The 15979-nt window shown below is 35.2% G+C and overlaps 1 protein-coding gene across 2 annotated transcripts in view; it reads left to right on the top strand.

Moving 5' to 3' along the window:
• HADHB (hydroxyacyl-CoA dehydrogenase trifunctional multienzyme complex subunit beta) overlaps positions 1-15979 on the top strand; it is a 46008-nt gene that overhangs the window by 27023 nt on the left and 3006 nt on the right. For both annotated transcript variants that reach the window (XM_051976338.1, XM_051976339.1), the window contains exons 8-15: positions 4190-4377; positions 4794-4974; positions 5955-6076; positions 10249-10328; positions 10409-10456; positions 13466-13553; positions 13801-13875; positions 14469-14633. In XM_051976338.1, coding sequence (XP_051832298.1) covers positions 4190-4377; positions 4794-4974; positions 5955-6076; positions 10249-10328; positions 10409-10456; positions 13466-13553; positions 13801-13875; positions 14469-14633 — 947 coding nt within the window. The remainder of the gene's footprint in view (positions 1-4189; positions 4378-4793; positions 4975-5954; positions 6077-10248; positions 10329-10408; positions 10457-13465; positions 13554-13800; positions 13876-14468; positions 14634-15979) is intronic.

The following is a 15979-nucleotide window of genomic DNA, read 5'->3' as shown; positions in this document are numbered from 1 at the left end:
AAAAGTACATACACCAAAATTTTCTAAAAAAAGTATAATTGAAGCAAATCAAATTCAGGAAGACTAAAAGAACTTAAAAATCTCCAGAGCTAACACTTGATTTCTTTTCAAGTAGAGAGATATCTGAGCTAAGGGCAACAACAATTTAAAATATAAATATGTTGGTAAAACATGGGGAAAGATGTTGAGCAGCATAAAGACATCTCATACAATGAGAAAGGCATGTTTAAAGAAAACTTAACCAAATCATTCCAAGAGCATTTTTGCAACAAATGAAAAATAGTTCTTCCTTGATATGGGCTTTCTGAACAATTGTGTTATTGGTGATTAATAATGCTTTTCAAAAGTTCTCCTAATTTCCTTACTAAAGATGGAGCTTCAGAGAAAATGATAAGATTATTGAGCTATATGACTTTCCAAGTAAATAGTGATTTGGTTGTATCCCAGCCAAGCTTCATTCTTGAATATAGTACAAATCAAATTATAATTTGATGATAAAATGAACATATCTTGTCAAGAGCCAAGATTTTATGAAAATTGACAAAATGTGTTTACATATAAGGAGGCTTAAGGTCTATGGATATTATTACTGCTGAGGCTCTTCTGAGTGAAGGAAGAAGCAAAAATACACTTTATCACAAGTTCAGTGGCATTATGTTGGCAGACATTGACCTGTTTAAGATTCCCAGGGTCTTTTAGAGAGGTAAATAAGGAGACTGAGAAATAAGGAAATATTTACTTAACATTTTTGGTCTTTAATCACTAATCACAGTGCCACCATTCACACAAAGTTCCCTATTTCTTTAGTTCTGGAGGAAATATAAGGAATATCTTAGCCTGGCTGAGAGCACAGTGAGACAGGTAAATAAATGGATGTTACTCTCTTCAACAATGAGATGATGGCCTTGTGATAAAGAGAGCTATTTGCACCTAGAGAGAGGACTGTGGAAACTGAGTGTGGATCACAATATAGTATTTTCACTTTTTTATTGTTGTTTGCTTCATTTTATTCTCTTTCTCATTTTTTTCCTTTTTGATCTGATTTTATTTTGCAGCATGATAATTGTGTAAATATATATAGAAGAATTACACATGTTTAACATATTGGATTACTTGCCATCTAAGAGGGAGTGGGGGAAGGGATGGGAAAAAATTTAGAACACAAGGTTTTGCAAGGATGAATGTTGAAAATTATCTGTGTATGTTTTGAAAATAAAAAAAACTTTAATTGAGAGAAAGAGAGGTAGATAACAGGAAGAGCTAAAACTGGGAGAAATAAAGGACAGTCAAATATGCTAGTTTATTCAGGCCCTGTAAAAAGGGAGGCAAGGAATAAGACAAATCCATTACAAATCCATAAGTTAAGGGGGCACACAAGTAAGGAACAACACATGAATGCAGTAGGCCTAGGAAAAGACCATACTTGGCAGGGTGCAAAAATGGGAAAACTAGAGTCTAGACCCCAAAACTGAGAAGCAGTAACATGGTTTAGTTTCTTTTCACTGGGTCTTGGTGACCACACTTAAGCTGACTCTGTAAAAGAGATTACAATATTGACTGCCATGTTCTTGATAAGGATCTTAGAATTAGGAGCTAGAAAGTACTAGAGAAAAGCTGATTGAATCCCTTCCTTTTCTACTTGAAGAAACTCATGTCTACAAAGATAAAATGATGTGGAGTTGGAAAATCTAGCTTTGACTCCTGGTTCCATAACTTACTACTTGTGTGATCTTGGGCAAGGTTATGAGGGCTATTCTCTCAGTGTTTTCACTATTTAGTAAAACTAAATAATAAATTACAAAATATTTTGTAATACTAAAAGCATTGTATAAATGTCATCTATATTATCTGAGGGTCTATCCATCACTAAATCTTATGCTTGCTAGTAAAAAGCAGAGCCAGAATTTGTACCTACATGTACAAAAATCTGTCCACAGGGTAAATGTTGGCCACTTATTTGACCTACTTTGTAATATGTCACAAATTAGTCTTAGTATTTTCATCCTGTAAAGGCACCTTAAAAGATTCCTTTATTTTACAGTGGTTAAAACTGAGGCCCAAAGATGTTAACATAGTCTGACTAAGTTCACACAGGTTTTACTAATGACTAAAGTCACATCCAGGACTAGAGCACAGGCCTTCTATCCATCAATGTAGTTCCTTTTGTATCTCAAAATTTCTGTTTCTCAACATCCACATAGAACAAAAGGAAATAACATTAAATTGCAGAAGAGATATTTATAAATTAAACATAAGAAAAAAATTTCTTGACTGTTAAGGATTGCTAAATGTTGAAATTAACCAAGTGAGTAAAAGTTGTAAATCATCTTCTATGGAGATTTTTCTGTAGGAATTTACTTTGGCATAAATACAATATTGTCCAAAAGCAGGGAGACTGGGTAATTGAGGAGGCTTTTCTCATTAGATAGCTTACAAAGCACATTTTTCATGAGTGTTTTAAATTTATTTATATTTTTAATATTACCTTGGCTGGCTCTATAAAGAGTACATATTTTAGCAATACCTTTTCTTCTGTGCTGTTCCTCTGATCTCCTGGTAAACAATTTTGATGACTGTGGACAATCCTGATACTGGAATATCCTACCCATCTTCTAAAAAGAGATGATAAACCAGAATGAAGTAACTAGTTTTTTTAATGTTTTAAATATTTTTATTTTCTTCAGTTGATGAAAAAAAGAAATTTTTTACATTTGTTTTTAAAATTTTGAGTTCAGATTCTCTCCCTTCCTCCCCATATCCCCACATAGAGAAGGCCAATGTGAAGTTGTGCAAAAGATTCCTATAAAAGTCATATTGCAAAAGAAAACAGAGATCTCTCCCCACCCAAAAAAACCCAAAACCCTTTAAGGAAAAAAAACTATACTTTAGTCGGTATTCAGATATAATCCATTCTTTCTGTGGGTATGGATAACATTTTTTTCATCTTAAGTCCTTCAGAATAGTTTTGGATCATTGTACTCCTGAAAAGGGCAAAGTCATTCACAATTAATCATCCCACAACTTTGATATTACTACGTACACAGTATATTTCACTTTGCTTGAGCTCATGAAAGACTTTCCAAGTTTTTCTGATAGCATCCTGCTCATCATTTCTTATAAATAGAACAATAATATTCCTTCATAATCCCATAGACAGTTTATTAGCCATTCCCCAGTTGATAGGCTTCTCCTCAGTTTCCAGTTCTTTGTCCTGAGAGAAGAGCTGCTATAAATATTTTTATACATACATGTTCTTTTCCTTTTCTTTTTTAATCTCTTTCGGATCCATGCCTAGTAACAGTATTATTAAGTCAAAGGATAAAAATGATTCTATAATTCTTTGGGCATAGATCACATTTTTTGATCATTTATCAGTTAGAGAATGAGAATGACTATATGTATGTATATATACACACATATATACATACACACACATAAAAATATATAAAAGTTTAACTTAGTTTCCTATACATTTGAGAAATGAGAACTTCCTTCATTGGAGAAACTTGCTTCAAAAATATTTTTATAATTACTATTGGTAACTGTATTTCCCTGTTTATTCTATTCTTTCTTTCCTTTCACCTTCACTGTCTTCCAAAATTTTTTTTGCTTCTGATCAGCTCCTCCCCCAATGTGAGACAATTACGTTTTGACACGCCATTGTGCAAATTTGTTTTGCTTGACTATGAATATTGGTTATGTGTAGGAATTTTATTTTTCTCTTTTTAAAAAAATTTTTTCCTGAGGCAATTGGGGTTAAGTGACTTGCCCAGGGTCACACAGTTAGGCAGTCTTAAGTGTTTGAGGCCAGATTTGAACTTGGGTCCTTTTTTCCCCTCCAGTTTTAAGGGTAGGTAAGAGAAAGAAAGAGTAATAATAGAGTCTCTATAAAGAAAGGAATGTCATCACACCATTTTTTCAAATGCACAGGAAAAAATAGAAGGAAACACAGGCAGATAGGAGAGCTTTGAAAGATCCATGCTGCATTTATTATATATTTAAAAGGAAAATCAAACAATACATAATGGTTAACAGTTTTCATGTTTTTTTTCTGTTATGCCTTATATTTGGAAATGTTCATATTATGTGGTTTTTAGGTTCAGATTAAAAATAATAATAATTTAGATGCACCATGATATATTATAAATAAGAAACTTGTGTCATTCTCATTATTAACCTTCTTCTGTAGGTTTTGGTTTGATTGCGTCTGGCCAGTATGATGTGGTTGTGGCAGGTGGTGTGGAGTTAATGTCGGATGTCCCGATTCGACATTCTAGGAAGATGAGAAAACTGATGCTTGAGCTTAACAAGGCCAAGACTCTGGGTCAGCGATTGTCTGTAGCTTCTAAATTCAGGCTGAATTTCTTGGCACCAGAGGTAAGATTTTAACTTCTCTGGAAAGGTCTCTGATTGTCAAGTAAGTTTCACTTAAGTAATGTAAAAGTTGGACTTTGCATGCGTTAAACACTCATGAAGAAAGATCTTGTTGGCCACAGCGAAAACTTATTTAGTTTAACGTGTTAAAAAAAAAAGAAACAAACAAACAAAGAAAAGTGAATGCCGAGGACCTTTATTGTTCACGGTCCTGGTTTGAATTGTGAAAGAAATTCTAGCATATGTATTCTATGGTTTTCAGAGAGCTCTTTCTGTTTCTTCAGTTATAAAACACAACTAACAAAACCTTTTGGTTGCAGTTTTTCCAAAGAGAATAAGCAAAAGTCATGTTTTGGGACTTGTGGCTACTGTCAGATGGTCATCAGCATTCCTGACTCTTATCATTCTTCTCTTCCCAGCTCCCTGCTGTGGCTGAATTCTCAACCAGTGAAACAATGGGCCATTCTGCTGACCGACTGGCTGCTGCGTTCTCTGTTTCCCGTAAAGAGCAAGATGAGTATGCCCTTCGTTCTCACAGTCTAGCCAAGCAAGCCCAGGAGCAAGGGCTGCTCACTGATGTCATCGCCTTCAAAGTTCCAGGTGAACACAACTTGCCTTTTCCCTTATGGAAGAATGCCGCATGAGAACTAACTGCAGAGTCCTACAAACCCCTTCTTCTGAAGTACATCAAATATTTGTCTTACCCGAAATTCCTAGTCTTGGTATCTTAAAACATGAAGAGTTCCAACTATTTTATTCCAGTCTTTTTCCGTGATTTGGGGATTATAAGAACGTATTATTAGTTGGTCCCCTCCAGATTTACAATGCTTGCTTCTCCTGGAGGTGGTGTAATGGAATGAGTCCGGTCTTGGATTTGGAAAACCAGAATTTGAATTTTGGCTCTGTCAAAATTCTCTTTATGTTGTTAGTCAAAGTATTTAACCCCTGCTTTATAAAAATGGGAATAATAATTCTCATTCCACTGATTTTACAGGGTTCTGGAGATAAAGCAAGTGTTTGAAAGCGCTTACATTAAATATAAGGTGTCATAGGCCAACAGTCTGTCTGGCCCAGTGGATAGAGTGCCAGATCTGGAGTCAGGAAGGCCCAAGTTCAAATTCAGCATTGGACTGTAACTGGAACAAGTCACTTAACCTTCTCTTTGTCATAGTTTCTTTATTTGTAAAAGGGGTTAAGGACAGCTGCTATATATTGGATGAGGTTAGATAATACTTATAAAATGTTTAATGGTGCCTGGCACATAGTAAGTGCTATATAAATTGTTAGCTATTTATTTGTACAGCAGATACATGCCCTCTCTTTATAGATTGCTGATTTACATGATGGAATATTTCTTTTCTCCTTTAGGTTTCCCCACAAACATCCTGATGTTTTGTTTTCTTTTTATTTAAAATAGGTTCTTTCTTTAGGTCTTACAAAAAAAAAAAAAAATCCTTGTGTTATTTGGCTAAGCCTGGCCTAAATTTCATGTTTTTGTCATTTTTTAAAGCTCTCTTTTCTATAAAATGGCATTTTATGCCATTTCTTGAAGTTAAAAATGCTTTTTTTTTTTTTAATAGGAAAAGATACAGTTACCAAAGATAATGGCATTCGTCCTTCTTCTTTGGAACAAATGGCAAAACTGAAACCTGCATTCATTAAACCGTATGGCACAGTCACAGCTGCTAATTCCTCTTTTCTGGTAAACACAGGACATGTTTTTGTTGTTGACATTTCTTGCACTTTTTGCCTGGTAGGCATCTCAAGTGGGCCTGAAATATGCACATATGCTTTTCTCATAGTGAATGCTTAACAGAGTAGCACTATCCAAAATATAGATCCAATAGAGGTCATTATCAAGGTAACATAGTTACTGAATCATAGAAACTCTGAGGTGGAAGCCAGAATTTGCTTTCCTTGCAGTTTCCATCCATCAGCTCTAATTTTGTCCTTTAGAGCAACACAAAATGGATTTGCTCTAACTTCATTGCAACAGCCATTCATATTTTTGATGGTGTTGATCATGGCCTTTTTAAAGCTTTTCTTTTTCAAGTTAAATGTCCCAGCCTCTTTCAGCACATTTTCATATGAAGTAATTTTCAGATTTAGCTTTCTTGATTGCCTTCCTTTGAACATACACCAATTTGTTAATAGTCTTCCTAATAAATAATATTTAGAACTAGACACGGTGTTCTAGAGTCAGTGCAACAATTTCCTCCTTTTAAGTGGGCACTAGTAATAAAGGTTGAATAATTAGTGAATTTAACATCTGATACATTCTTGTCACATAACAAAAACTCCTTTAGGTCAAGCCTTCCATAAGGTCATTGATTTTTTTTTTTTGAACCAGTGTTCAGCATGGGTATTATATGAATACATATATTTGATGGGTATCTATAATTGCATCAGTGTGAGAGACTTTTGCTATGGGAATGCCTGAAGTGGATGGCTCAACAACCATCTCTTATTTAAAGGAATTATTTGAGGCACAAAAAAGCTAAATTTTTGCCCAGGATTCCATAGCTAGTAAGTGTCAGAAGTAAAATTTGAATCCAGGTATGCAACATCAAGCCTAGGTCTGTTATCTACTATGCCATAGTAATTCAAAATCAGGGAATCTTAAAGGTTAGTGAAATTGATTTTGAAAAATATTTTGGTAAGTATTTCAGTATAATTGATTTCCTTTATAATCCTAAGTTTTTTATTTTATTCATTTAAAAACATTATTCTTAGAAGGGATCCATTAGTTTTAGCAGTCTGTCAGAGTGATCTGTGACACAACAAAAGTTAAAAACCCTCTCTCCACTTGAGTGTGTCCATCCCTGTTAAAAATGGACTATTTGTAGTCCATTATAACACCCTAGTGAGGTTACTTTGAATCCTAATTGCTACTCACCATATTAGCTATCCTCTTACTTTATGGCATTTATTTACTTATTAAACATTTATCTCGTCATCACTACTGAAAATTTTGTACAATATGGAATCAACAACTTCTGCAATTTGATATTAGCACCATTATCTATATAAGAATATTGTTTTTAAAATGTATAAAATAAAATACATCAATTACTAAGGAAACAAATTATATTGGGATAAAGTTATCAGAATATTTAAAAAAAATAAAAAAGTGCATGGAGCTCTAAACTGACAATGATCCATTAAACAATACTCCTTAAGACATAATGGTGCGACACACTGATTCTGCTTCACTATACTCAGTTAACTAACATTTCTCCATTTTGGTGGAAGAAACTAGGGAGTAGCTTAACCTTTTTTAAGTCAGGTGTTTTTAGAATCACTAAATAGCACTTAAATTTTTATTTCAGTCTTCAAGTTTGGTTATCATTATTTTCATTTTAGCTAATTTGTAATAATCTGTTTATTGGAAGTATAACTGATTCAGACTTATTTACAGTTTTATACTCATTTGCTGCATAATAGAAGTTTTACTCTCAGAGATTCAAGTGCCATAAGCACCCAAAACTATTATAAAAAGGGAGGCAGTTTTAAGAAGGAAGAAGTGCTGCCTCAGCAGCTCCAAAAGTTTTTTTTTTTTTTTTTAATAACTTTATTGACAGAACCCATGCCAGGGTAATTTTTTACAACATTATCCCTTGTACTCACTTCTGTACTGATTTTTTCCCCTCCTTCCCTCTATTCCCTCCCCTAGATGGCAAGCCATTCTATACCTGTTAAATATGCCACAGTATATCCTAGATACAGAAGGTAGAGCAGCTCCAAAAGTTGTAGGAAAGTAGAGAGGAGTCCACAGAAACATTTGTTAGTTCAAAGAATGATCCCAAATGGAATTTCCTTGGGTTAGAGAATACTTAGTCTTTCTCAACTCCAGAATTCCCTTCTACTGTACCTGAAAACGTGGAAATATCTTCTGCCCTTTCTTGCCCACAATGTATTATTTGTCATGCTCTTAGGTTCCAAATCCCATAGAAAACTCTTCTGCTAGAGATTATCTATGAGGAATTGGATAGGTAGGTAGATAGATCCAGGGACCAGAAATTTATCCAGAGCTAATTGCTCTTTAAATTCTCTTTCTCTATTACAAAATAGAATTTGTAGCCATAGAGCAGCCTAATCATGACTACAACAATCTAGTTTTTTCTGCTTTTTGATTTTTATCCTTACAAAGGACCCCTTGGTGCCACCTGCTGGGGCCTACCCAAAGTAGCCCTTTTATTCTAAGTCACTGGACTTTCTTCCACTGATTAACTTTGACAATTTTACCCTCTCCTAAAACCCTTCCTTATTTTCTTCTCTGCTTGGTGGATTGGATCTCTAATCTAATAAGCAAGAGAACCATTTCCTAGTAAGGAGATAGTGTGGTATACAGTGCTTAGTTTTTCTGAAAACCTGGTTCAAATTCTGACTCTTTTTGACCTTATGATTTCATTTCTCTGTTTCTTCATCTGTAAAAATGAGTGAATTACACTAGATAGCCTTTAAAAAGGTCCCTCATGGCCCTGAGCCAATGATCTGGGACATTTTCTACCTTCAATCTGTGATAGTGTGATCTCCCAATTCAAAGTAACCTCCTGGAGTTCCATATTGATCCTAATTAATGTTCTCTATGCCAGCTTTCTCATTTTGAGCACCTGCTGAGTGCTAAGGAAGAGAGAAAGGTAAATGATAGACTCCTGCCCCCAAAAAAGCCTTATATTTCTTATAGTAAGCACATATAGTCACTGATGAACACACTGGTTGCAAAATGCTCTTAGAGATAATGTAGTTAAATATTAATATACAGGAAAGAGAAAAGGTTATATTGCATGTATGGAGGATTTCAAATACAAAGCATAGTAGGGATATTCAAGCTACAATTTCCAGCCTATGAATTAGCGTGATGGTTGGGATATTGTGTAAAACTGCACACAAATAAGGAGCTCAGTTTGAAAGTTTCAATGTACAGTGAACATTTAGCACCAAAAAAATTGTCATTTCCTAGCTAATGGTCTGCTTATTTGAAGGAGTATTTGACATAACAAAAATATAGTATGGCAAAAGAGCATGACCTGTTCTTTTAAATTTATAGTAATTTGATTAGATTTAACTTAAAGAATTATAACAGTGAGGTATAAAAATGTGATCCAGGACATCATAGTCTGACTTTTGAAGAATTTATGATGGAGCAACATTTCCATTTGAATTCTTTTAGTTATTTTATTTGAAGTGCAACAAGAAGGGCATTTAGGTAGGCATTTTGGTATCCTGATGTCATTTAATGTCAGGTTAAAAAGTTAGGGCTATCTGCAAGAGGCACCCCTGCATGTGATAGCCTCTGCTTCCTGTTCACAACTTACTTCTCTTTTTACTGCCTCCATCATCATGACTTCCTACCACTGTAGTACCTAGAAGTGAGAAAGAAGGTTCTATGAAGACACAGGAACAAAGAACAGTTTCAAAGAAAGATCCCACGATATGTAGAAAAGGTTCACCTACTGGGGAGATACTGCTATGAGCTGAGTTATAAAATTCCTGATATTCTGTGCCAAAAACACAAAGCTTTGATTCTGATATATGGAACAAGGCATGCTTTTAAAAAAGTCTCTAATGGATAAAATGAAATTTTTTGTATATACTTTGTTCTTTGTTAACTCAACTCCCAGATAAAAGGTCATAAAATGTTCTTAAGTTGTAATTTAGTGGTGGATGAAACTAGATAAGTTATCAAGTGGAATGGTCATAATACTATCCAGAAAATAAACTAGTTCTCAGAATTTGAGAGATACACTATGAATTATTTCCCCAATTTAGAAATAGGATAAACAACAGAGCTAAGAGAACCCATTTAGGTGACCTTAATCACTTAATCACGGAGACCAAGAATTTGCACTCTCTTTTTGGTTGCCATTTCAGACAGATGGAGCTTCAGCAATGCTGATTATGTCAGAAGAAAAAGCTTTGGCCCTTGGCTATAAACCAAAGGCATACTTAAGGTAAAGTGAAATGTTAAATTGAATCATCTACTATTTCCATTTTTTATTACTGAGACTAAACACAGTGTTTTTCTGCCTAGGGATTTTGTGTATGTGTCTCAAGATCCAAAAGATCAACTTTTACTGGGGTAAGTGCTAATGTTGCCTTTGGATTTGTTTAGGAATGTTTAACATGGCCAGATTTCACAAATTTTAAGTTCAAGAAATGACCCGTTTGTACGCTAATTGTATCAGTCATAATCTCATAAACCCAGTGTTCCTTGATTCTCTTTCCTCTCACTAGCCTGGTGTACATCCTCCTCACCTCCGCTGGCTTATTGCCTCCTCATTGGTCTCCTCATCTACAAGTTCCCTTTCTCTATATCACTGCCAGGTCCTCCAGGCCAACCTCCAACCCCCAGCTGGTTAAAGAACCTTCATGGCTCATCGTGCCTCATCATGCCTCCAGAATCAAATAAAACTCCTTTGTGTAGCATCTAAAACCCCTCCCCACCCAGCTCTAAGCTATGTGCCTTATCCCCATTCACATCCTTGTAGTCTACTACAAGCCCAAACTCACCTTGCTGCTCTTCACCTGAGGAATTTCCTCTCCTTTCTGTCCACTTTGGTGCATGTTGTCCCCCACACCTGGAATGCGTTCCCTCCTCACTTTGCCTTTTAGAATGTTTCATTTTCTTTAAAGCTTAATACACAATTCACTTTGTATATGAGGCCTTTTCTGGTACCCTTCCCTCCCAGAGACTTGGTATAAGCTTCTCCCTCACATGGTGTTGTATTTATCTCAAGTGCATGCTTTCCTGCATGGGAGAGAGGGGGGAAGGAAAAGGGATGAAGAGAAGAGGAAAGGGGAAGCTGCTTTTTGATGTTTACATTAAACATGATACTTAAGGACACAGTCTTACACTCTTGCTCTCCCAGTATATATGTGCATAGTACTTGATAATTTATACTACTTTTTCACTTATGTTATCAGCTCCTTTGATCTTTATGAGGTAGCTGAGATCTTTAATTTTCATTTGATAGATGAAAAATTTGAAGTTCAAGGATGATATATATAGTACTTAGCCTGAGGCTCAATAATGAACCCAGGACTGGAATCTATATTTTTTAGTAGAAGCAAAGTTCTAAGTGATAGTTAGATTACCAGGTGAATACACAGAAATTTCAATTTATAGAGCAGACAAAGCGTTTGACATTTCCAATGAAATGTCTTTATAATTCATTAAACAAAATAAATAATTAAAACAAATTTGATACAACCGATAAAGAATTTATATATATATATATATATATATATATATATATATAATGGTGGTAGTAGAGGAAAAACAAGCCTAATTATATGAAGAGGAGACTCAGCTGGAGATATCAGGGCATTCTTCAAGATTTTTTTTTTTTGGCTGAAGCAATTGGGGTTAAGTGACTTGCCCAGGGTCACACAGCTAGGAAGTGTTAAGTGTCTGAGACCAGATTTGAACTCAAGTTCTCCTAACTTCAGGGCTGGTGCTCTATCCACTGTGCCACCTAGCTGCCCCATCTCATTTAATTTTTAAGTTTACAGCTTGTCTTTACTAACCATTTTCTGAGACTGAAGAGCCATAACTTAGGTGATTTGGGGCTCTGAAGTAAAACAGACCAAGGTGAAAGAAATACCCTTCCTGGGAGCCCATGCAAGAATAGAAAAAAGAAAGTGAAAGAGAAGTATTCAGGCTAAAGAAATGTAGATAGACACAGGAGAAACTTGTCCTGAGTGGAATTAGCTAATCCAAAAAAAAAAGAAGAGGAGAGCATCAGGGGGTGGCAGAAAGAGAGCTGTTCCGCAAGGCAGAAAGACCCTGGACTGTACCCTGCCTCTGCTTCTACCAATGAACCCAGGGATTTGGGGCCTCGGGGGCAATGCTCTGAAACTAAATGTTGCAGAAAGGGGGCACATGCAGATTGGGAGAGAGGAAGTACTTCATTAGGACCTCTTACTTTAGGAAAGATAAGGGAGAGCAGAAAGTTGTGGAAGGAAAGAACAAGCATGGTTTTCTCATCATATACCAAATGGTCAGTGAAAGTCTGGTTGTTTGGGTTATTCAGGGCAGGGTGATGTAGAGGAGGAAGAGAGCTGGCATGTGACCCTTTACAACCATTAGTAATTAGGGGACCGTCTTAAACTTAATGTTTGTGCCATCCTGACTATAAAATGTACAGTTTGGGATTACAACAAGCACAGTAGTGGAAATGTTCACATTTTCTCCTTGCACCTTCAGGGATCTGATTGGTAAGCTCCGGTATTAGGGTGGGGCAGAAAGAAGAGGACACTAATATAAAACCTAATGGAGATCTCAGTATAACATTTGAGAGGATGTCATGTGAAGTAGATTCTGGCCATCAAAGATTTCCCATTTATCAGGTAATAGATGATCGAAGTTAGATTTAAAAAAAAAAAAAAGAATCAGCAAAAATTTACCAAGGAATAGCTATGGACAGCTGTACTAAACTCTGAGGTTACAATAATAAACCCTGCCTTCAGAGGGTTAACATTCAACTGTGGGGAGAGTGGGGGAGGAAGAGTATGTAGCATGTTTACAGATCAGTGGGTTTAAAATAAATACAAAATTAATTAGGTAAAAAGGACTTAGGATACACACATGTAATAAAAATATATAAAATTAACAGTTGTGGAGAGTGGAGCACCAACAGTTAGAAGCAGAACAGACTTCCCCTAGGATGTGGCATTTGAGCTAAGTTTTGAAAAGAACTAGAAATCCCAGGAGACAAGAGCAAAGAAGAGCAATTCTAAGTATAGGGAACACCCTGAGCAAAGGTTTGGAGGCAGGAGAGAACTGTCCTATATCAGGTAACAGCAAAAACCTCAGTTTGACCAGATGATAGCTTATGTGAGGAGAATTGATGTGTAATCAGTCTGGGAAAATAGGATCATGATACAGACCAAAAAGGACTTATAGGCCATAAAGTCCAACCTCATTTTACAGATGAGACCAAGACACAGAAAAGTGAAGCGACTTGTCCATAGTTACAAAGCTAGTAAGTATCTCAGGCAGGATTTGAACTTGGGTCTTTCTGACTCTGCCCACTGTTTTTCCTCTATACTAACTTCAAGTTGAGATGTTTATCTTTTTCCTTTTCAGGCCAACATATGCCACTCCAAAAGTGCTAGAAAAAGCAGGCTTAACACTGAAAGATATTGATGTCTTTGAATTTCATGAAGCTTTCTCAGTAAGTCTTTTTAAAGAAATAAGATTATATAAAAATGCTAGAAGTGCTAGCACAAGTCCCTGTCCCCCCGTCCCATATTTTTGCTTTTAAGCAGAGGAGATGGAATTAGATGAGCCTATGGATCTTAGCTTGCTTAGAATGAAAAAAGTCATTAAACATTCATTTTGTGCCCTAAAATTATTTCTTTGTGATGTCAGTTATATAACATTAAAAAAATTATTCCTTGCTAAATTATTTTCCTTCCTAGGGTCAAATTTTGGCTAATTTCAAAGCGATGGATTCAGATTGGTTTGCACAAAACTACATGGGTCGGAAATCAAAGGTAAGTTTTGAAATTAAACATGTGTTTGAATGAATGATGTATGTGAACATCAGAGTAGAATTACTTGCAAATATCTATTCAAAGAGAAATTTTCTATTAATTTAAATGTTTTTTCAAGGGCTTCATATTTATTTTTAAAACTTTTGAATTCTTCAACAAAAGCAAAAAGTCACATTTGTCATGTTTTGCTTTTTTCTGTTTTTACTGATGAAAAGTATTTGACCACTTATATTAGTTTGATGGCTAACCTAGGAAGTTGTTGCTTTATAATAAGATCACAAGATCATGCATAAATCTAGAGTTAGAATGATATCTTAGAGGTTACCTCATATAATCTCATTTACAGATGAGGAAACTGAGAAGCTAAAAGAGTTACCCAAACTCATGCAGATAGAGAATAGGTGATAAATAGGGTCCAAACTCTAGGGGACCAAGTTCAGCACTCTTTGCCCCATACTGACATGACTGCCAAATGATGAACCCTCTTGGGTTCCACAAATGCTAGACTTTCCTATTGCTATTAGCCTGTTCAAGCCCATTCTCTAAAATCCTACCTAACATTACTCTTGTCCTTTTATTTCTACGGACAATAGATTGGTGCACCTCCTTTGGAGAAGTTTAATACCTGGGGTGGATCCCTGTCCCTTGGACATCCCTTTGGCGCTACTGGTTGTCGTCTGGTCATGGCTGCTGCCAACAGATTAAGGAAAGATGGTGGTCAATATGGATTAGTTGCTGCCTGTGCAGCTGGAGGACAGGTAAGTTACACTTGCAGCATAGGCGCCTTTTAAAATTCACTTTATTGTATCAGAAAGGAACTGCAAGGAAAAACAATCTTCGGGAGAATGGTTAATTTCTTGCTCATAGCATCTCGTTTTAATTACAGACATTTTGAAAGCTTTGTTCTCAGTAAACTCAGGCACCTCGGTGGAAGAAACCATTTTTGTCTTTTCTTTTCTCATAAAACTAATCCTGATCTTGTTAGCTATTCCTAAGAAAGGTGCCTTGTTCATAAAACTGCTTCAGAAAAAGTAGCATTTTTCTGGAGAATTGAACTGCATCTTAATTGCCTAACTAGAGAATTAATTTACCTCTGGCTAATTTGTTATTGAGTATGTAACAAGAGAAAATTGTTTTGTTCCGACATATTTCCTGCCCTACTTTTACTAAGTGCAGAGATGGCCTGGATAGGACTTTATTGTGGTAACAGAACCAAAAATAAAGGCTACTTGGAGTCCATGTTTTCTTACTGGTGTGAAAAGATCTTGTTATTTTTTTTCTGCAGCAAATGCCTGTTCTTTTTGAATGGTAAATTAAACTAAGAAAGTATAATTTTATATAAATATGTATTTAAAATAATATAAATTATAATACTTATTATAATTTATATTATTTTAAATATATATTTAAATATATATTATAAATAAATATATAAAAAACAAAAATATAATAAATTATAATATTATAATAATATATAATAAAAATAAATATAAAATAAAATAGTAAGGAAGTATAATTATAAAAGCATTTAGTTTATGTTCCTAATGATTCTGAAAGAGGGAAAATTGCTGATATACAGCGGAGTTGGGAACCAATAACATGATTAAAAAGGTCTTCAAATCTGTATAATTTCACCTGAAAAAATCAACTTATACATACACCTCCACACGCACATGACTTAACGGATTGTAAAACACTTTCCTACAATAGGCCATTTGCAGTAAGTAGTGGCGCTATCCCCTTGTGCAAATGAAGAAACTGAGACCTAAAAAGGCTAAGCTTGTCCAAGATTACCGAAGTAGTAGGTAGTAGCAAATAGGAATTCAGGCCCAGGTCTTCTAGCTCTGAACTTAGTATTTTTCTAATGACTATAGCTTCCATTTCAAAACAATGACAGTTATAGTCATCCTGCATTTTTCAACACCAGTACTACCAAAGGAAAGTGTGGGGACAGAATAACAATTTTTGTAAAGAACACTCCAGATAATACATGTTTAGAGCTGTCAGAAGAAATAACAGACTATGTGATTCTTTTCTTCAAGAATCTTACTATATAGTTAGAAAGACAAGTTATATATGCATATGAAAATTTAAATAATGTTAC

The sequence above is a fragment of the Antechinus flavipes genome, chromosome 2 (assembly GCF_016432865.1).
Source record: "Antechinus flavipes isolate AdamAnt ecotype Samford, QLD, Australia chromosome 2, AdamAnt_v2, whole genome shotgun sequence".
Classification (NCBI taxonomy): domain Eukaryota; kingdom Metazoa; phylum Chordata; class Mammalia; order Dasyuromorphia; family Dasyuridae; genus Antechinus; species Antechinus flavipes.
Note: the sequence above shows the minus strand (reverse complement) of the source record. Positions and strands in the feature narration are given on the sequence as shown.